Source organism: Meleagris gallopavo, chromosome 8 (assembly GCF_000146605.3).
Source record: "Meleagris gallopavo isolate NT-WF06-2002-E0010 breed Aviagen turkey brand Nicholas breeding stock chromosome 8, Turkey_5.1, whole genome shotgun sequence".
In the NCBI taxonomy this organism is placed as follows: domain Eukaryota; kingdom Metazoa; phylum Chordata; class Aves; order Galliformes; family Phasianidae; genus Meleagris; species Meleagris gallopavo.
The window spans coordinates 29,806,968-29,830,409 of NC_015018.2; the positions used below are offsets into that span (position 1 = coordinate 29,806,968).

At 40.1% G+C, this 23,442-nt stretch overlaps 1 protein-coding gene across 1 annotated transcript in view; it reads right to left on the bottom strand.

Moving 5' to 3' along the window:
• ADAM12 (ADAM metallopeptidase domain 12) overlaps window positions 1–23,442 on the bottom strand; it is a 112,601-nt gene that overhangs the window by 26,892 nt on the left and 62,267 nt on the right. Inside the window, exons 5-10 of the mRNA XM_010714924.3 lie at window positions 18,853–19,030; window positions 14,271–14,336; window positions 13,301–13,372; window positions 12,191–12,360; window positions 10,886–10,970; window positions 5,732–5,880 (exon numbers count right to left, since the gene is read on the bottom strand). Of these exons, the coding sequence (XP_010713226.1) occupies window positions 5,732–5,880; window positions 10,886–10,970; window positions 12,191–12,360; window positions 13,301–13,372; window positions 14,271–14,336; window positions 18,853–19,030 (720 nt within the window). The remainder of the gene's footprint in view (window positions 1–5,731; window positions 5,881–10,885; window positions 10,971–12,190; window positions 12,361–13,300; window positions 13,373–14,270; window positions 14,337–18,852; window positions 19,031–23,442) is intronic.

Below are 23,442 nucleotides of genomic sequence, written 5' to 3' on the forward strand. Positions count from 1 at the left end.
ATTTTTCTAAAGCAACATCACAGTAAAAGGAACATGACAGAGTGTTGTTGCTGTGCAGAGCAGTTATCATGGAGGAGCTGCTTCCTTGTTTATGTTACTGATGCAGACCTTCCTGCGTGGCACCAAACATCTCCCCCATCCCTATCACTACACACATGTCATCGCTGGGATGCAAACCAGCACATGTCCTGGACAAGGCAATTATCAGAACAGAGGAAAAGCAGAACCGCTGAGGAGCTTAGATTGAAACAAACGTTGATGAAGAGATATTCTTTTATTTAAAAATCTGCCAGGCAAACAGTAATGGCCAAGCCCTCTCTCAACACGTTGGGTTTTGTAATTCCCCAAAAAACCCACAAACTTGAATCCATGTCTTGAAAAAAGTGTTTTAGTAGTACAGTATTTTCATTTTCCTAATGATTTACTCTTTTCAGTTATTTTGCATTTCATCTCTTCATCATGGTCACTGAAGAAAAGCAGCACAGAGCCAAGATAAAAATAAGAATCAGAGTAGACTTACATGACCTGCTGCCAGGCTATGCTTGGTGTGTGGTAGGACCTGGGAGACTGGACACACAGTGCTGTTTCTTGATCCTTGTTTTCAAAGGTACAACATTCCCACAGCGAGACGCAAAGGGGGCTGGAGGGGAGAAGAGCAGCCCTTCTCCAGTCATCTCCTTTTCTGTCTGCATGGTGAGAACCTACTACTGTATGTGGAAGTTCAAAAAGAGATGAAACAAACTGCTCTACCCTAGCAGCCTGCCTGGCATCTCAATTACCTCTGGCCGAGATGAAACAGCAACAATAATTCTCCTGATCCTGATAAGAGCAACACATTTCTGGGAGATGACAAGGAAAGCAGCTTTCCTTGTCACCGGGCTCAGAGAAGGGCTAGAGGCTATAGCAGGTTCAGCATTTGAATGTGCTTGGTAAGATTAGTTACCCGTTGTGGATTCCTGGGCTCTCCTTAACACCTAAGCTGCAGGAGAAACACGGAGAAGCATCAAGGAATACTTTCTGCTAACTGCAATGAAGATCACACTTACAGTACACTCATCTGCCCTGAAGAGCAGTCGGCTGTGCAAGTCCCCCATACATAAATTAGAAGAGCGTGGTCTTGGCAAGGACTCAGACATGGGTGAGGCGAAGCATAAACCATTAGGTTTATTGGAGGGAAGATGGATAGCTAGAAACGTTTGGCTCCCCTTAAGGCTAGGCTAGAAGTTTCAAATGTATATGAAGCTTTCAACTAGTTTGGGGAAACTCACCTGGTTTCAACCACTAGGGAGATAACTGTGCATCATTTTGATGAAGCAGCACATAAACAGTACATTTTCAAAATTATTAAAGAATTTATCACAGTTAGTTGGCATAATTTTGCTCCGCAGTTTGTGGTAAATTCTGTTTAGTTGCAGTGATATAAACCTGGAGCAGTGCCTTGGATTTCACTATAACTCTCCTGGTTTTATGTAGCTGTCAGGAAGAATATTTGCATTCCTAAGAGTGAAAAATTTAGGGAGATACTTGGAAAACAAGCAGAATAGTGAGATGGCCTTGCTGACTCAGCGTAGTTCCTTTGTTTACAGATACTGCAATCACAATAAGAACATTTGCAAATCTCTTTAAGACTCCTTATCACCTTCTTTTCACTTGAAACTGTTTATGGTCAAAACAACTAAAAGAAATGAACGAATAACATTAAAACATAGGATAAAAAGAGAACAACGTGATAATACTAAACATTTCCTTGTTGATACTATTTTTGCAGTAAAAACCCACACAGTTCTACAATGGGATTTATGTGGTTTCCAAAGGAGATATTTGAGTCTCAAAAAGATCTGGAATGCCACAAATTCTGGGTTTGGCTTCATACGCTTAATTCTATGCCACACAAAATATATTCTGCTGAAGTACTGGGTCCTTAAGGCTTTTGTTGCTCGCACAACAGAGGTACACATCTTGCTGGTATCTCTTAGGAGTGAAAGCTTTAGGAAGCTCATTAAAGGATAGATCCACTAGAGTTTAAATTCCAGACTGATCCCTGGAGATTTTTTCCACCAAGAAGTAATTTCCAAGATGACTTTTTAGTGCTAACCTCTTCAAAGACTGAAACATAAGAACTGAAAGAAGATGGCAATAATTAATGAAATCATTTTTAAGTAAAAAGTCTTCAAACATTCCCTTTTGCTGCAGAACCACACCAATGACTCTAAAGTCAAGTCTGCAGAGGCATTTTTGTTATAGCCCAGATATTTCCTACCCTTTTTAGAGATTAGATAAGGACTTCTCAGCAGCTCATGCTTTTTACTTCAGCCCAAGGTATTTTTTTTTTCCTTTTTCTTTTATGTATTAAATTTAGCTTAAACCAACAGAAATTAGAAAGGCACAGTGCAAGTGCCAGCAAGTACACTGAGAGAACAAACTTCTCTCCAAATGTATTTAGCTTCCTTGACATGTTCTGTGTTTTGATGTTTTTCAAGTAGGGAATATCATAGATTCATAGAAAAATCAGAATGGTTTGGGTGCAGAAGGGACCTTAAAAATCACCTAGTTCCAATCCCCTGAAGTGGACAGGGTTGCCACCCACTAGATTCAGTCACTCAAATCTGGCTTTGATCATATCCAGGGGTGAGGCCTTCCAGAGCATCTCTGGACAACCTCCTCTGGTGCCTCAACACCCTCATCACAAAGATTTGCTTCATTATGCCAAACTTAAATCTATCTTCTTTTAGTTTAAAGCCATTACCTCTTGTCCTGTTACTACATGCCCTTGTAAAATGTCCCTCTCCACCTTTCTTGATGGCCCCTTACAGGTTCTGGAAGGCTTCAGTGAGGCATTCCCAAAGCCTTCTCTTCTCCAGGCTGAACAAGCCCAGTTCCTCCACCTTTCTTCACAAAAGTGCTCCAGCACTCTGATCATCTTCATAGCTTTCCCTGGAATCACCCCTACAGGTTCATATCCTCTTACCCAGATGTAGTTCTCCATCTGGGGTCTCACAAGGGGAAAACAGGGGGACAATGACCTCTCTTGCCCTGCTGCCACCCCTCTCTTTTGATGCAGCCCACGATACACTTGGATTTCTGGGCTGAAAGTGCTGGTTCACACTGAGCTCTCATCAACCAAAACCCCAAGTTCTCCGCAGGGTCACTCTCATTCCATTTTCTGTCCAGCGTGTTTGTGCTTGAGAATACCCTGACCAAAGTGCAGTACCTTGCACTTGGCTTTGTTGAGCTTCAAGAGCTTTGCCCTCACAAGCTCCCCCTGGATGGCATCCCATCCCTCCCTCCCGTATGTTGCACGCACCAAACCCTGCAGCTTACTGTCCTCTGCAAACTTGCTGGAGGTGCACTCAATCACACTGGCTGTGTCACTGACAAAAGTGTCTGAATATTAATTTGACCTTCTCTTAACTGACACTTGCAGATTTGAGAACTGTTCGATGTTGCTTGAATAATGGTGCTCAGAGGAATACTACTGTTGGTCAGATGTTGGGTAAATATTGAAAGTGTTAATTTTAAATTGGTAAAATGCAGTTTGGCTTAAGGCATAAAGTATTCTCCTGGAATACTTATTACATATCGACAGCACAGCATGAAGGTAAAGCCTAAGGCTACAAACCCAATGTTAAAATTTCCATTTATAATTCAATAATCACTGCAAACACACCAGTACACTCTTTTCTGTGAATGTCACAACTCTTCCTTGGGCTTAAGTTGTAGATAAAGTTTGGTGAAAATCCAGAGAGCACGATAAAGCTTTGGTGCACCTCATAGTTCCATACCTATGAAGTGCTGGTGTTGGGTATGGCACTGCTAAGGCAGCATTGCTGGTAAGCCACAAGGGTGCTGCTGAAAACCTGGGATAAAGTGAGCTGAGTTGCTTGGAGGAGCACAGTGAGCAGACACAACCTTGCTCTGGCCTTGCCCAGAGCCAAGTGACTGGACTGGCATATCAGAGACACCTTCTGATAAACCCACTGGGCTGCAGTGGAAATAGGTTGCCCAAGGAGCCCGTGGATGCCCCATCCCTGCAGGCATTCAAGGCCAGGCTGGATGTGGCTCTGGGCAGCCTGGGCTGCTGGTTGGAGACCCTGCACATAGCAGGGGGTTGGGACTGGATGAGCACTGTGGTCCTTTTCAACCCAGGCCATTCTGTGATTCTATAATTCCGTGGTGCTGAAACCCACAGAAAAGCTAGCTAACCTCACGTTAGAGATATGTCCGCAGGCTGAATTCGGAGAGCATCTAGAAACTTCTGTCCTGGTTGCATCTCCAGTATTTATTCCCCAAAGCAGGGCAACTGGGCGCCCAGCCAGCAGCTCAGCTGAGATGACAAAATCTTGCCTGCCTCATTCTGGAGCTCAGAGCCCAGAGTTGCCCGCCCTCTGCATACCCACCATCATATCACCTCACTTCAGAGCCACCTTCAGTTTGTTTTCACAGTGTGTTTAATAGCCCTGACTTGCTGCAGAACGCAATTCCGTAGGGATATTTACTACCTATTGTTTCAGAAGAGCCAAGCTATTTTTCTCTCCCAAACCACTCTCATTCTCCTCTAAGCACACAACTCTCTTTTTCATTGTTTCTCTCTTAACTTGCTGTGTTTGGCCTCTGGCCAGAATCCCTTTTTCTGCCTTGAAGGAGAGTGACAGCTTGCCTTTGAAGAGGTGCCAAAGCTGTTGTTTGGCTGAGCAGCAGGGAGCAATCCCTGCCCTCTCCCATATCGCCCTCCTTCCTCAGAAACGTGCAGTTTCCAAGCAAGCCGAGCTGATAAAAAAAAGAGGTTTTTTAAGCACACACTTATATATATATAAATATAAAAGGTTTAGGCACACGCAGAGAGTGTTGGAGCTGGAAGACACACCAGAAGATCAGACTAGACCATCCACTCGCCCCATGGCAAATCCAGCTGCACCTACCAGATGCTGCTGACATATTTGCCTGACTGGTTCCTACCAGCTTCCAGTCACAGACAGGGACATTTCTGTGGGCTATCCATTCCAGCATGCCACTTTCCAGCAGAAAACTTTGGTAAACCTCATCTTTTTCTTCAATTTTTATGTTACTGGTTCTTGTCTGAATGTGGACATGGAGAACTCATTCATTATATTGCTCATTTTCAAGTCGTATTTTAAAATGCAGAGGAGCAAGCTATAATTAGTTACCTGATTATGGCACCTGTGCTTTTCATGTCTACAAAAACTCCAAACTTCTCTGTCCACAAATCTGCTCATATGTTAACACCACTGCACATCAACAAAGGGTCAAATGCCAAAGTTTGTGCAAAACTAAAAACCTCTTCAGCACAACACAAAGACTTCAGAGAGTCTAATAATAATAATAATAATATATTTCCTGTGTTGCTTTATTTCCTACACAGTCATCTTAGTCCTGGCCTTGGGACATCGTTCATTTCCTATTATGACTATGATAATCTGTTGGCAAGATGAGAGAGGCTGAAATTCTGATTCACCACTTGCAATCCAGTTTGCTTTTAAGAAAAGCTTTTAAGATACAGCATTTCTGTCTCTCACACTGGTAATATGGAAATAGAGAAGTACAAGGGTACATGTCTTGCACTGATAACAAGTATAATTGTTTCAGCTTGAGGAGGATAACTGCAAAGGGATTTGACAGGTCTTGAAGTCTTTCATTTTTCCTTTAAAAATACCTGAGACGCAAAACCAAACTGTTTTCCACTCTAAGTGGAGCACCACACCCTCACACTTACCCTGTAGAAGGATTCATGATGCAACCTCCTTTGTCAGTAGATGCTTTGCAGTTGCAGCCCCTTTCCAACGTATCGTGATTCATCCCAAAATTGTGGCCCAGCTCATGAGCCAGGGTGACTGCTGCACCTAGAGGGTTTTCTGAATGATCCTTAAACAGATAAGAAAAAAAAAATAAATGTAATAGTGGTCAAAGTATGAAAGCAACTAAAAATACACAGTCCCATTCCAAGGTCCTATTGTCTATTCCTCATAATGTGTTATGAACTTACCAGCTATGGCAATACAATTGTTAAATGCACACAGTTTTAAATCCATTCATGAATATCAGAAGCAGATTGGGATTTTCAGAGCAGCCTATCCATCCTGGCCACCCAGCTTTCTCAGCATATCAAATATTCAAGGCCATCACGCAGCTTTGAACATACGGGCCATATCTTTATTGAGGGGTTTACATTTCCCTGCCCAATAACTCCCCAAACTTCCCAAGACATGGCAGTGGCAGAAAACTTAGATGTGGAGCATGGGAAAGGGCAATCATTTATGGGAGAGGATGAGTGTGATGAGGGAAAAACAAAAAGATCCATCCTTTCAGGAGGTAAATTATAAAGGAAGCAAGAGATTTCCCTTGGTCTGTTCTATCTTCATCATACTGTTTCTTTAATGCCAGAAAGTCCAAGAAAAATTTTCAAGCCTTGTAGGAAAGACAAAGGACCCTTAAAATCAGGGTTTCTTTTGTTTTGTTTTTCTTTAATTAAAGAACAAAGCAAGATGAAATCTTCAGTCCCCTCCAGTTAACACCTATGAATATTCAAAATGCTACAAGTGTCAAGATCGAAATATAAACATCATTCCCTGTTGAAATGCTGGATTTTTCGGACAACTACTTCTGAGAAATTCCCTGCACGGTCTGATTAAAGGCTGCTGATCAGACTGATGTTTTGGCTGAACCACAAGAAAGAGACATTTCCACATCGATCACTTTCCTTGAGGGAAAAAATATCCACTATACTCACATAAAATCTTTCCCCAAAGGCATAAACATGTAATATAAATGCATGATCCACTATTTATCAGTCATGGAATTACTGTGTACAGCTGCCTGCTCTAAAAGCATATATGAATATATTCAGTTTAAATAACTCCTGGTATAATCTAAGTCAATCTTCAGACTAAGAAGAAGTGAAAGCTAAAAGTGTCTATGACATCAACTATATATAAATGAAGCTTTTAATATATGACTTGGGGAGGGGTCTGGTGGTTGGCAGCCCTGCCCATGGCAGAGGTTTGGAACTAGATGATCCCCTCCAACTTAAGCCATTCTGTGATTCCATGATTTAAGAGCTTCTCTTTATATCTGGCTGTGCTAATATTTTTAGTAATTGAATCCTTATAAAGAAAACAGATTAAAAAAAAAAAAAGAGAGAGAGAATACAATTGAATTCCAACAACAAGGAACTACTTTTTCAACTGGAATAAACTCAAAACAATTTTATCTTTTAACAAAAGATTTTCCTGCTTTTCCTGAATTAAAAGAAATAGCAGTATCAAAATGTTGTGACTAACATAACAGCCAGTTGCATGCAGTTAACTTTTAAAGTGTTTTTTTGAAGAAAGGAGCTACTGTACTACGTGTCCTAGGAAAAGGATCAACATGGAAACGTATGCAGCAAAATAATCTGTAATAATCAGGAAAATATACACTCCTGCACAATCTCTACGTGTGGAAATGTCTTATCTAGATACTGGTCACATACAGATTGTTTTATCTTCGTTCTTACAGTAACTTATGAAATACTCAGGGAATTCTGTTCAATTGAATCTGGTGCCCTAAAAAGAACACAACCCCTCACACAACTGGAAAACAATCCGGGACTGAAGATTAAGAAAACATAATTCCACATAATTTACTGGCGAAGCAACAGATGGATGCCTTGAAATTATTGCTGTGTTGTCCAGCCTTAGAAATTCCTCTGAGCTGGAAACCAACCATATAGACAACAAACTGAGATCAGCTCCTCATTCTGCTAGGCTCTGTTCTGAGTTCTGCAAAGGGACTCTGCTCATCTGAGCACCTCCAGCACTGGCAATTAAAAATAAAAATAAGAGTTCATCTGGTCTACTTCAGAACTACAGCAATGAATGATCTGAAATGTAATTTGGGACTTGAATAAGCAAACAATTATTACATCCCATGCGGTTCTCATTACTAGCTCAGATCCACTTGGAATGCAACTTTATCAGTTTCTGGAGTGGGTTTTTAAAACAAGGAATGTGATGTCTCAGCAACAGAGGTTATTTGAAGACAGCATAAATGGAGATTATCAAAACAAACAGTAAGATGTCCCCCGTTTGATTCTGAGACCACTAAAGTATTGCAACGACTAAAGAAATGAATAGCAATGTGACTGATTTATTCCACCTACTACTTTTAAAGCTAATTTGAGTAGTAAAAGTCATTACCAAACAGTTTCACAACCATTGTTAAGACATTAAAAGATGTTGCATAAAACAGGCAGCTGCTTTCAGCTGAACTCTGCTTCATTCCAGTGGGATTCAGTTGAAATCTCAGTAATAAAATAACTGTCACCTACAGCTAGAACACTTTCAGGCCCCAATCCCTGTACTTTCCATGCAAGTTCACTCCATTGTAAGAGTGTAAGTTTTCAAAAATATACCTTTAATTTCATTTAAGCCATTCACTACCTCTGTTCCACAGTTGTTTAGTTTAACTGCCTGCTAAGGTCTATAGAAATTGGGTACGGAATTCGAGTGGAATTTAGATCTTATGGTAGACCTGGGTAACTGCAAAAAGAGTCAGGACTATTAGATCATGCATGGTCTGCTCTTCCAAATTTACATTCAAAAACTTCTCATTTGGTTTCTCACGCACTTACTCCATTTTCTCCTCCTTCTGAATTGTTTTCAAAGCTGGGAACTCTCTGAGGTTGGATGTTAGGGGTGGGATGGGTATTATGAAATTATCAGGGCTGTTCAGTGTTGAGATGTGATGACACCATAGCCTCCCACGTTAAAAGCCATTTCGTTTGCACATTTTCCAGACTAAGAGCTTTTTGTCTGCACGTATGTATCAAGACTTTTCAGTGCATACCTGAATCAACCTCTGTTAATCAAGAGGGGTGAGGTTGGAAGCTGCCCACCTGGGTTTTAGGGTGAGAATTTGCTCGGTTTGGATTCGGCTCCTTATTGATGACTTGCTTGAAGAAGAAAAACATCCCTAGCTATGCTGTGCAAGCCTCAGGTTAATTTGCACCTCAAACATTTCAATTCACCAGGGTGGGAGTCTCTGGGAAACAACACGTTCCACTGAAGCTGCAGCCTGGTTACGATTTCCCCACAGACCCTGGGTTTCTCCTGGACATATGAATCAGTCTCTTCTCTGCCAGAGCCCTGGGAACACTTTAAAGAAATACTGGTTCCTCTTTTTCAGTTACTGGAATGAATTTTTTTTTTTTCCTGTTTTGTTTTTGTTTAAACATCAGTTTCCAGAGTGAGGAGGATGGGATTTGCTGTAAAATACTGCAGCGTATTTTAAAGTTTATGCTATAAATTAAAAGAACAAACAGTCATTGTTAAGAGTATGACCAACTGCAGATAAAGCCAAAGCAGTGACTGCTACCCTGAGGGAGGAATGGGGAAAACGGGGCCGGGTGGCTCATGTGTGTCTTTGCCAAGAGCTGGAAGTGCATCTGGAGACTCCTGAAGCTTTCCCCTCCTCTCTGCCTCCTTTTCCTTTCATACCTAGCCTCATGATACACAACAAAAAGCTGTAACAAACACAAACTAGAGACTTGGTTTCTAAAGCCAACAAGAGACTGAAGCCTTTGTATTCTTTGCAATTTTCATGTGATTTTCTCCACCTGATTTGATTTGTTTTCCCCAATCTTTCCTACTCCTCATCTCTCCTGCTTACCTCATAAATCCTCCCAGTCTGGATCATAAATATATCATATTCCATGAATGGCTTCTTGCCTGAATGTCTCAGAGACCACAAAGGAGCCGTACATTATGGGCCAGGCTCAGCCTGGATGCTAGTTAAGAAAAAAAACAAGAGGCTTCAAGAAGCTGTATCTCTGGGGCCACTCTGCTGTGTGGATTGTCCTGAGACAAAAATCTTGGTGTCTTGGACTCCAGGTTGGCCTCACGGTGCTCTGAAGAACTGGGAGGTTTGAGACCATGCAAACTCAGTGCATAGTACATTCCTCAGCTCCCCCTTATTCATACAGGAGACAATGACTGAATCAACTAATGTGAGGGAAGCCTAGACTAAAACACAGAAAAAACCAAAGGTTTTCAGGCACTTCCAAGCCTGAACTCAAAAATAAAGAATATCTTTGAGGTTTTTAGGGCTTCCTGGCTTTTGGCTCCAGAGTTGAGCTGAGGCTACCAGCAGAGTCTATGAGTGGCCTGCAAGCTTTTGAGTACACATTTTATTTCATTTCAAGTACTTGCACTGAAAAGCCTAGTTAATTCAAAACTGCTTTCCCCTCCCTTGCACAAAACACTGCTCTCAAAATTCAAACCATTCTTTTACACCCCCCAAATAAAACATCCCAGAACTACTGGCAGATATTGGCTAAGATGGTTGCTTGTTTGTTCGTCACATCCAGCACCTAACAACACTACCTGTAATACTCTTTAAGAGAGATTTAGGTGGAATAAATGCTGCTATTGTTTATACTTATCTGGCAACATAACAAAAACACTGTGCTACAAAGATGGAAAGTAATACCTTACATAATGAACTTTGTAAACATAAAATAAAATCAATATAATAAAAGATTCAGGGTAGACCGTTGTTGCCTGTAACACTAGCATACTCAGGTGCATAACAAATAGATTCTCTGGTTCTCTTCCTTCGCAGCACCTCTTCGTCTGACATAACGATGACCAGAAGCAGAGAATTCTTGAAAGAAGGTCATGCTATGTTTTAACGCCATATTTCAGTTTTATGCTTTCCATGATGCAAACTACGAGTTAAAATACACTCAAGCTGCTCGTTGATACGGATATTATTGAGACTGAAAATGTGACTAAAAGGAGCTGACGTTCTGGTACTGAACACAGCACTACAACACTTGAGATCACATTGCAGCAGCTGGGACAGGTTCCAGCTCTGTGCTTTTGCCACTTACCATGACGACCCCTCCAGACTGCTCTGCAGTACACATGCTCATGATGGGAGCCATGCCAATGGTTGTCCCCTGGAAGTACACCCCGCTGCAGGAGGGAGGAAAAGGAAAAGGAGAATTGCACAATCACCACGCAGTGCCAAGATATCACCCTCATTATTTAAAGTCTTGTGTTTCTGCCAGCCTCAAGTATCCCATTTCAAATGTGTCAGCTCCAGACATTCGCAGGTTGAAGACAATGAAATGTGCAGATTAGCTTTGCCAGCTTTCTAAACTGACAGTGACAGAATCCCTACTATGAAAAAGATCCATTTGATCACCATTGTTTAGATTTACTTCTGTAATGTGACCCTTTCCTCTTTTCCTTGATTGAAATTGGGAATAGAAATGCAAACATAAAAGTACTCTCTCTCACCCAAGGAAGGGTTACTTTAATGCCGTGGGAAGTTTATATGCTACTTGCTGTAATACACAGCAAAGAATTTAGTTTTTGCAAGCCAAGTATTAATACACATACAGAGTAATCAAATGATTTGTGGCAGTTTGAATAATGTCAGAATATAGATGCAGTGAGTAAAGAGAACTCCTTTTAACTACTAAGTCTGTTCATAGCAGAGAGGATGATTCATTGGTTGAAATGATACCTGGATCAAGACAGATTCAAGACAGAAGTGTTTCTCTTACTCATGTTTTTGCCTTTTTTTTTCCCTACTCTTGAGCAGCCAGGTAAAAGGTTACTCAAACATTAAGTCATAAGTGGAAATCAGTTACTCTCTCCAGAATGTATTTTGAATTTTTACTGAGGTCATTCCACTAAGGAACAGGATTCAGATGACAGAATAAAATAATGGTTTGGGTTGGAAAGAGCTTTACAGTCATCTGGTAGAGCTCTCCTGCCATGGTCAGGGACACTTCCAGCAGATCAGGTTGCCCAAAGCTCCATTCAACCCAACCCTGAGATGTCTATACCATCTTGACAATAATATCCCCTCAGCTCCGCTGCAGTGGGGAGGGCAGGACTGCCTTCTTCAATAACAGCTTACACTGAGATCGCCTTAAACTGATTGTAAATTCACACCTGAAATATTGGCTTATTACATATCCAGACTGCCACGTGTGTTGTATCCAGGAAAGCTCTAGAAGTAAGAGATACTGCTGAGGAAGCAAGTTTGTCCGGAGCATCTGAAGGGTCCAGCAAAACACTTTCTGATTGCAGAGAGGAAAGACAGCCCTTAAGGAGCACAAGTGACCATCCCAACAGCTGAGACAACCCAATCCAGCCAAAGTTATTCATGGTATAAGCTTTACCTTATTAGCTGTGCATTGTCATGGGGTTTACGAGGTAGTAGTTTTAGCTTTCTCCAGTCCAGAAACTCATGGAGGCTGGTGAAAGGATCTTGAGAAATAGAGCACTTATCCATGTCGTTCCACACTTCCACTCCAACCAGGGCTACTCGGATATTTAGAGGCCTATAGAACTAAAGAGAAAACAGAAACAACAATTGTTGCACTGTTGGATATTGCTATCACAGCATTAAATGCCAGAGTTGCCACAAGGAGGGAGCAGGTGCAGCGTTAGGGATGAGCAGATAAAAATTCTAAAGTAGGAATAAAGTAGAGAAGGACTCAGGAATCGATCAAGTCGAGATTTGGCTGACAATCTGAGAAAAGCATATACTAGATCTTTGTCTTGTTTATATGCATTATAGTCATTTGGATAACTCTGCCATTTTCTGAGCATAAATTAAGCATGAAACATAAATACATCATAACATGCAAAATTAATTTTGAGCAGGTAACATATAAACACCTGTCCTGCAGTAATAAGTCAGCCAGACAATTATGCAAGAGATGGAGGTGTTTTCAGCAGCTTGTTTTTAATCACAAACGCTTCTCCTTGAGTTAGTGTCCTTGAGAACTTGTTCAGTTCTGGTCTAAACTACACTTCCTCTGTCGTTATTTCACTACCAGCACATGGGGAGCATGGGCTGGGGACAACAACCCAACTGTAGGAAAGAAGGGGTAGAAATGTATGACTTCCTCTTAGCTGTAAGTTTTAGCTTTGAGCTCTTTTTCTTTTCGTATAACGTATAAATGTAAATTTTAGAAGCTTAACTTGTACTAATCATAGAGTGGCCTGGGTTGAAAAGGCCCACAATGACCACCTAGTTTCAACCCCCTGCTGTTTGCAGGGTCTCCAACCAACCAGCAGCCCAGGCTGCCCAGAGCCACATCCAGCCTGGCCTTGAATGCCTGCAGGGATGGGGCATCCACAGCCTCCTTGGGCAACCTGTTCCAGTGCCTCACCACCCTCTGTATAAATACAGACAAAGACTTTCCAACAAGTGCTGGAGATGAACTTTTCCTTCAGAAAATGCAATAATTTCTGAAAAAGAGAAATCATTCTCATGTTCTTACCTTATCAACATAGTTTGCAATTTCTATCAGCCTCTGCTTAATTTTTTCCACATCCTTGCCTTGTCTCTGAAACTTGGAACATAAAGGATCAATGTTTTAGCAGCACAAACAGGGTAGTGTTTTCCCACAGCAGCCACTTAGCAATATTTGGTCCTTAGTCACCCTCTGTAATCCCCAACTGCACATTCCTGTTGGCTTCCACGGGACGACCAGGATGTGCTGCATAATAAGCACAGGCTATGGGATGGGATTTTGTTTTTCACATAAGGACTTTAAAATCCCTAAGTCTTATGCTGCAATCTGTCTGGGGCTGATGTTTTGTGAAAATGAAAAGGCTTTCCTGCACATTGCTTTGGCAGCAGAGCGATTGTTACTCCCTAACTAGCTGTGTTCAAGGAGAGTGAGAGACCATCACATTTGCAAACGAAAATCAAATGCAAGTAGCAAAATAATTCAATCCAAGACTTCACATATGTGGTTGCCATTCAACTGACGGGAACATTTCTACAGCCTGTCCTGGCTTCTCGCTCCATAGCTCTGTTTCCAAACTGTCAGGAAGGCTTCATGCAATGTGATGGTAAAACACGACTTCAAAGGGAAATGCAGGATCCCACAGCATCCTCCAAACAGTGACAGTCCTGCCAAGGGCTGTCACAGAATGCAGTGAAGATACAACCAGTTCATGGGCTGTGAATTTTCCTTTGTCACATCCTGAATTACTGACAGATATCCCAATTACCTGTGGGTGTCACATTCCTTATGAAATACTGCAAGAGGGATGTAACAAAAAACTATCAGTGTTACCCTATCATCAAGGGTGTACCGTTGCCTAGCTCTGTAGAAGCATGACATGTGAAAGTCCCAAGTTTTTTTTTTTTTAGTCTGAAGCACATTCCTTATAATTCCATAGAAACTGATAAAAGCTACTCATTTCCCACCTGTGTTTCCCATGCCCTTTTAAGTCTCTTACCTCACGATTATCTGCCACAATAACAAGCTCCACATACTTTGTCGTCTTCAGAGTCTCCCTCTTGTACTGTCAAAAAAGATGAAAACAGTGTTCTGTTGGATTTTTGTTTTTATTTTTTTTTAATAAGCGACCCTTGGAACCAGCTCTTCCCCAGTTCAACACAGTACTTGCAAGAGGAGATGCAAAACATCTCAGATTTCCAGCTTTCCTTTTATCTTCCACAACAGAAATAGTCTATGTGGCGCTCACAGAAAATAAACACAAAACCCAAAACCAAACAACTGAGATTCGATCACAAGGAGAAAAATGATGCAAAGGATTAGTCAACCTTTTGGGTTTCTGCAGTTGCAATGTTTGAGTTATCTTTCCTTACAGGAGAACATCGTCTCCAGTGGAAAGATGTACTTAAAGAAATTATTAATTGATTTTATGTAAGCATTTTGCACAAACATTACTAGGGAAAATGAGCAATGAAGGAATACTGAATCAAGCAAGGAGAGATCAAGTGGTCAACTGAGCAAATATGTAGAAAAAATAAAAATAATTAAAAAAAAATAAGACCAAAACTGCAGAAAAAAGAATCTACCTAAATGAACTGTCAGTGTCCAGAGTAGAAAACTGTAATGCTTAAAAAAGAAAAAAAAAAGGCTTACTTTTAATTTTGTATCTGCATATTCACATAAAAGAGCTTAGTGACGTTACCAGCAGTTCTAAATGCAGGTTTGAAGTACAATGCTTACCTCAAAAAGATAAAATATTGTAGTATTACTAATCACAGAACTCCTCTGTTACCCTAAAAGCCTGTAAAAGTCCTGTGATTTACGCCAGCTGAGCATCTGTTGCATTATTGCTCCCATGTCTCTGAAATAAGACAGTTAGGAAACAGAGGTTCCAGCAGCACGCCCAAGCTTCGTGCCAGAATTTAAGCAACTTCAGCAGTTGCATGACCTACTAATGACCATGATGCTCTTTAACCTAAAACACAATTGAACTTCTCAAAGCAAATGGTCTTTCAAGGCAAATTGTGCAATCCCTTTTAAAACTGTGTCGATACTGGACATCACCATTCTGCCAAATTTTACAAAGTTTTCTTGACGTGCCCAAAATGTTTCTCCTTGCTATCTGCAGATTGATTTTGAATAGGTATAGGAAAATAAAAGATGTAACTCTCAGGAATTCTAGCATTTTAATGCTAAAACACTCATATTTAATAGTGCTACATAGCCTTCTAACTACAGTAACTGGAAAAGATTAATTTCCATTTAGACTGTTTCTGAACTGAGAAAGCACTAGAAGCTATCATTAATGAACCAAGAATCAGCTGCACTTCATGGGGCTAGACATATTGCAGGCCTGGCAAATGAGTACATGTAGATATTCCTGTAACTTCTCTTGGTACCGGGTTTTCTGCCATCTTCCTTTGTTCTACTGGACACAACTGTCACCATAATGCAGGCATGATGTGTGCATGGACCTGGTGCTTCTTCTGCCACGCAGGTCATCAGGCAGCAGGACAGCCAAGAGCCAGCACATCCCCTCTGCAGCTTCTGTACCAGCAGCAAATGGGGTGTGAAGGGTCTCAGTAGAGCTTGATTCACTTCTCCACTACACATCAGACATGAGGGAGCTGTTATGGAAGGCAAATGACTATGTGGGTTTTGTTTGTGACAGAGCTGGTCCCTCAGACACTGAAAATCTAATATAAACTCAAAATTTATTATGCAGTCCTGATTAGAGACATATCCCTAAGATGCCTCTGGTCTTCTAAAAGAAAAGTGAAAACTGAGATGTCATCCAGGTGCAAAGATATAAGGGTCCTGTTACCAGAGTCAATAAGCCATTCATTTTTCACTAAAAGTAAAATTATTTGGACTGGAGAGAGTTAGCCTAAGAAAAATTGGCTAGCAGGCTATTATCATATGAGCCTCTGATGACTGATTTGCATAACGAATCCATCCCTGCAATTTGCCCAAAGGCTATGTGTATTCCTTGGATATGGTATTTATTTATAAGATGTACCTAATTATTGCTTCTTTCAATCTGCTTTCTGCAGCCAACTGCATCAACACACAATCCATTGCCTGATTTAATCACTCAGAATTAAAATGAAGAGTCAATAATACAGCCATGACAGAAATACACAAGGGGAGATAAGATACTTTTTTCAGCTGATTACTGTCCTGCTCCCCTACTTCTTTAATACCTGATCTTACTGCAAAACTGCTGTCCTATAGCACCATATATTTTCAGTGCTTCCCTGCCTGGGAACTGGCTTAGCTTGGATTCACAACGCAGTGTTACAGCCTTACTCTCTCTATGATCTAATTCCCCAAATCAGCTGATCTGTGATCCACTAGGACCACTGAAATGGTTATTTTGCGTGGCTACAGAGAAAAGCCATAATATAGTGACTATATTACATGCAGGAATTGCTTTCTGTAGGATCCCATACCGATGGAGCTTATCTGGTTGGCACACTCTCTGCTGCAGTTTGAGGGCCCCCTGCATTATGAAATGACTCAAAATTTATATATACACAACCCTAATGGAGAAAAATGTCTGCCCACACCTGCTGTGCCATCTGACTTGATCTATCAAACCTCACATTTGGACCTGGGAAGCTGAGTCTATTGTTTTCTCCATCATTTATTCGTATGTAAATCTAACCCAAAGGCTGGTCTAAATTTGTGCTACATTGATCTAACGTTTCAGCTCTGCTCAATAAACATTTAGTATATGCAGATGGGTGAAAGGTCAGTGAAATAAACTAAAAACTACCTCAAGCCTGTCAAGAAACCTGAAATTTTTATTATGCCCTAAACCTGACGCTGGATTTGTGCTTACTTCCGTGACCCAGTATAATGTGGAGCAGCCTTGTGTCTCAATAATTTGCAATTCATCATTATTCAGTGTATCCTGACAGTCTGCTTAGTTGATGACAACACCAAAATGTGAAAATTCAGTCCACATATTACATTTGACAACTTCCAGAATTCATACATTAAAAGCGTATCCAGCATACTCATTACAAGCATTTTACCCAACTCTGTGATGTGGCTGGTGACAGGTTTCATATTTACGCCCACTGAACCATTGCAACAATATCTTTCAGATATGTAAGGTGAATTCTAACACATAGTTGAAGCCATCAGCAGAATGTGAGAACCACGAGGGTAATGGTGAAATTGTTTTGAATGTACCAGATAGTTATATGGATGCTTTTCATTTCAGTTGCCTGGCGTTACACTGATTGCCTCTGCAAACTTCACTTGCATGTCCCAAACGTTTTGGGGAAACCTTAAAGATGCAAAAAGTACATTTCCACACACATGAAATAATTTGAAAATACAGTTTCTAAGGTGTGAGACACTCAAGCTTAATATAGGAACCTATCTTTGAAACTTCATTTCACTTCACTGTAAGGAAGCCCATTTTGGTAGAGTTGCACTTATAGAAAGGCAGGCTGGAAGGCCATGGCTTTGTTCTGCCATCTTGGGTCTCCCAGAAAGGGCTCATGTCACAGATATATTGATATTAATGAGCATTAATATGGACTATTTAAGCAGAAATCATAAACAAGGCTTATGACAATTATTGTCAACACTTTCAACCTACAGACTTCACACCTTTCCAGAAAAATGCTTAGCCCATAAAGTTGCATCTGTAACAGCTAACCCAATGTATATATATATTTTTTTAACAAAAGGAAATTTGGACAGATAATGCTTGATATTCCTAAAATACAAAATAATTTAATTCCACTACATAACTAAAATCTGGTAATGCCATTTAGGTTGCTTTCCTTCACAATTAACTTGATACATGGGCTTAGTAGCACCTGTAACTATGAAACACAGAATGTGACACTTAATGAATTATGAGGTCAGAATTGTATCACTGTATGATTTCTGGACATCTAAAACAGTCTTTCCTACAATCCACATCCAATATGCACATTAATTTGTTACAACATTTCTTCTTCATGGTTTTCAGTTCATTTTCTACTGTTTCCATTAGCGAGATGCATTTCACATTAAGTGCACTCCTTACATAAAAACAATTACTATAATACATCTGTAAGGTAATACTGTGAGAATTTGTTTTGTCTGCACAGGATACTTTCCTGTAAGAATGTATAGGTTCATTTAGGTTTTAAAACACTATTCTCAAAGCATCACAGCTCTCGTGTTCTTTTCCACCTCGGCTGGCCAAGAACTTTTCCAGACATTGCTCAGTGTTCTTATGGGGTCCTAAATCGTTGCTATAATCATACACGAACCAAAATATATTACCATGGTAGTATGAAACTTTTCTTGTGCTATCTCGTTACCAAAAAGAATGAGAAAAAGCAATAAGGGAGCGAGAAGAAGTAACGAAGCTTAAGCAAATCTTGTAAGCATGTGCTCAGCTTTAGGCACGTTCTTAAGCACGTGCCATCAACAGAAGCTGTGTGGTTTAGCAGTCTACTCAATAGGGATATAGGAAATGAGTCTGGAAAAGAGTTATGGCAGACAGTGTTATGGAGATGCTACCAGGAAGGTACTTAGCAAACCAGAAACACAAAACCACAGTGTGCACCTACCCTGCTGGCTTGAGAGCGGTGCGACGTGTCAGTGGCCCTCATGGCAGAGATGTCCAGCTGGTGGCCACAGGATCCTGGAATTATTTCCAAGTTCTCTGCTGGGTAGATCTTGTGTTCGCTTACAGCACCTTCTAATGGCTCCAGAATGTAGCTTTTGTTTGCAAACACAATAATTCCCCTGTTACAGTAGACAGCAGAGTAAGATGCGCTGCTTTCAAGAACAAACCTATGTTTGTCTTTAACAAGGTTACAACAAGCTTTAATAACATAGGAATATGAAAAAGCAAAATGCTGATTTACAATATCATGGTCGAGTGAAGCAGGAAACATCAAAGCTGTATATTTGTCATTACAGCACGCTACACCTTACAAAAAGCTATGGCTCAAAGAAAATTTTCCTTTTCTGAAGTGTTGTGCTGTAGAACAAAATTACATTTGTGTTTTATGTGTTTTCCATTCTCCCAGTGATGCATTGCCATTGCTGACTAGAGTAATGATGCGAGTGCTTCTGAGGACCCGCTGCAAACAGGAATGAACAAAGTGTGGTGAAATGTTTTTATAAGAGAAGGTAGAGAGCAAAAGAACTTATTATGATCTACAGATACCTTTTAAACCAAACGCTGATGTAAGCATCAAACCTGCCAGATGAAAGAGGTACTAGAGTATGAAAATGGGTTATTAAATACTGCACTGTGGGGCAGCAAAATGAAGTTCAGAAATATTAATTAAAGGATTCCTGTTTAAAATACCTTCCCCAAAATTTAATTTTTGCCACAATACCATCTGTTGTCTGAGGAACCCAAAGGTCTTCTACTGAGAAATTCACTCCTATCACATTACTGTCAGCTGCAGTGTGCAAAGAGGCCATCAGGATGGCATAATACCATAAGAAGGCATAGGTTAGGTTTACAGTCATCTCTACTTGAGTTCTGTCTGCAAGAGGAAAGCATTTAGTATTCAAAGTCTGACTTAGAATTGTCTAACTTGTCCTGAGCACATATTGTCAACTCAAGATGGTCTTAGTTCCTGCATCAAACTGAATATTGAGTTTCCTTGGGCAATTATTTTACCAAAGAAAGGCATCCTTTAAAATCCCTTTTTTTGTTTGTTTTTGTGTTTACTTGTTTTACTTTTTTTGTTTGTTAAATATTGATAAACATTTGCTTATGTGGTAGAGCAAGTACTCATCATTTAGACACTACACTGAACATGCTGTTTCCATATCTTTAAATTATGAATGCATAAATCCCTTAACGCTGGCAGTTTCAGCAGGAATATCAACATCTACCCAAAATCCCTCTGAAAATTTTGATTGGCTAAAGTGTTCTTCCCCAATTCCTCCTCTACATTGCTCTACACTTTCTCTATGTGCTATTAAACCACTATTATTTTTAGATTAAAGCTGGTTATATTAGTTTCTCTTTTTCCTCTATAGGAAGTGCCTGCTCTTCTGTCTGTGCTGCAACAAAGGTGAGATGCTGCAAGTATTTTAAGACCAGTACATGTCTCCATACAGTTCTACAGAAGGTTTAAAAAGGAAAAAAGTGGTGAAAGGAGCCAGAAGCAGGTTAATGGTATTGTAAAGACTGATATAAAAATAAAAACGAAATTATTTAGAAAAAGCTGTCCTAGCTATTCTAATCTTAGAAAGATACAATGAAGAAACTTACAATTATCTGAAACTTTGGTTTCAAGCAGACAGTCCATTTGTTACCAAACACCCTTAGTGTTGGTTCACCCAAACCAACAAATAACCATTTCATGGGAAGTGTAATATCTAGATATCCAAGGTAAAACAAGACTGGTAATCCACGATATTAAAAACGCTGTGCAAAAGCATTCACAGTATCATCTCCAACAAAAGGAGAGTACTGTACTGATTTGACCCAGGAGTCAGGCTCTGGTAATCCATCTGCAGCTTCCTTAGTACCCTTGGTAAATCAGGTAAGATGCATGATTTGCCCATCACACGAGCATGCTGTGTGTGATGGATGAGAACTGGAAAAGCAGGACTGATTTATTACAGCAACCCTTGTAGCAATAGCTAGGATACACGATAGCATGAATGACATATAGGGACCTCCAGGCAGGTTGCACTGTGATTCAGTATCCTTGCAATCTGCAGTTCTAAGAAATTGTTTTAAGATCTGCCATATTCCTTGAAGAATTTAGGAAACTAGGACAGCGTATTGTCTTTACTCCAATAATCAGCAACTCCGTAATCAGCATAATCAAGTAAGGGTTGTTGGTTTTCCCTTGTGCAATAAATCATTCAATTCTGGAAGCTTCTGGAACCAACAGTTGAGGCAGAAGTCCATTAGTCACTGTTTGAAATGGGCCAGCCTGACCATCTCCCTTTACTAACAACTCCCAAACAGCATGAAACCATGAAGGTTTTATTTTTAATGTTAAATTTCATTCTTCTAGAACCTTAACTTTAAAAATAATAACAATAAAAAAAATATATACACACATGCGTGTAATTTTCTTTAATTATTTAGACTGAAGATGGAGAGACTTAATAGCATCCTTTTTCTGGATAAAGCTTACTCACCCCTTTATTTTCTCCCCTCCCCCCAACGATTGCTGGGTTTCCAACACATCCTTTGTAAACCCAGGTACTGTCTAAAGTGACTCATAACCTCCTGTTTTCTCTCATTGGAGGGCACACAGACACATGAACAGATACTAGTATGATTAATTGATTTTGTTTTCACCTGAGCAAATAAGTGCTAGGACAGCCTATTCAACTTGCCACCAAAACTCCCATTCCTTTAAGAACGGTGCCACTCTTTGCATATGAAGCAATCCCATGGTAAAAAAAAAATAAAAAATAAATAATAATAATAAAAAAAAAAATAAAAAGAAACCTGCAGTTTTGGCATAAAGCAAAGAATAACTTTAATTTAATGCATGTTTTTCTTTCGAGTACTGCCTGCAGGACACCTGCACCCAGCTTGTGACCATCTGTAATATGATAACAAATATCAAATATTAATTCTCTTGGCCAGCTCTGTTTTTTGCTAATTTTCTTTTCCTCTAATCACATTTTCCCCCTTGATTATTGCCAAGCACTTACAACTGTAACTAGTCAAAAAAAGTTGGTTTATTTCTTTTTTAGTGTGGCAAGATCCGATAAATGATACTTACCAGTCTTTCAGTACTGAGAATAAGATGCCAATTGAATTAATCTGTAATTACTTTTTCCCTTATATTTTTCTGTTTCAAAGAAGCCTCTGTTTTGGTGGTTCTCCTATGCTCCCGAGTCAGCTCATGCTCCCCAGTGACCAAGGTGGGACAACTTCTTCTCAGGAGACATTAACGTTAAATAACACAATGCTTCTCAAAAAATGGAAACGCAGTATATTCAAATAGAAAATCTTGGTCAAAAACAACATGAGGAACCCCAAAGGCATTCCAGCAACTCCATGTATGCTTGAGAAGCAGCTGTGAGCAGACAAAAGACCAATTCCTACAGAAATCTATGAGATTTCTACTGCTACCTCAACAAAAGATTACCCAAATTTCCAGACTGATAAATATTGGGGAAAAATGCAGTATAAAACATAATTTTTTTGCCTCCAGTTATCTAACCCACGGTACATGTGTTTGCTTCAATCTCACACGACAGTGATACTCAAAACTCTACAAAAACAGTTGAGCAGGAAAGATGAGTCAATTCAGTTCTCATCTAAAACAATCAGGCTCTCCATCACCAGTAGCAGAGAGGGGGAAAAATAAAATCTACATTGTGCAGCGTGTCCAGACATCAGTTCATGGGCTTCAAGCCAACTGGAAGCAGATTCAGTGCAATCTTGAGCCCAAGCTGGTATTTCACTCTGCCTCTGAGCAGGGTTTGAGCTCTGCTCATGTCTGGGGCTCAGCAACAAACCAACCACATCCTCACTGCTGCAAATCAGCTCAAATTGTGAACTACTCATTGGTACCTGCCCAATGCATGCCATTATACGACAAAGGGACAGATGGGGATGGGTTATGATGGGAGCTCTCATTCTGTCTCAAGGCAAAAGAAATTAAAACATTAGTAACTAATTCAATAACTAATTTGTTATTAAGTGCTGCTTACCTTGCAAAGAATATCTCGTTTAGGGAAATGTAATTTGATGGAATAAATCCTCTACTTAACTCAGCAATAAAAGCAAATGGGATATTTTTTCCCCTCTTAAAAAGCAGGAAAAAAAAAAACCAACAAAACAAAACCTAATGCAAGGCCAGTCGTATTTCATAAATCAACAGGCTTTAGGAAATCTCAAAATATAAATGGGATTTTTCTTTTCCAACTTGTCAGCAGAAGCAAAGGCCCAGCCAACATAAACCATCAATACATACTTGTCTGAGAAATTGTGATGCTGAAGTAAAACTTGGCTAGGACAGCATTACATGAAACCGTGATAGATTATTCTGCTGCAGTGTTAGGAGAAAGTTAAGTAAATCAATAAATCTGATATCCATGAATGCAATTAAACATTTGGTTTTAATGAAGCTCAGAGTTATACTCATTGCTAAACAATAATAAAAAGCCCTATTACCACTGGAATGTAGATGTTTTCAGCCTGTAAGAAATTAATT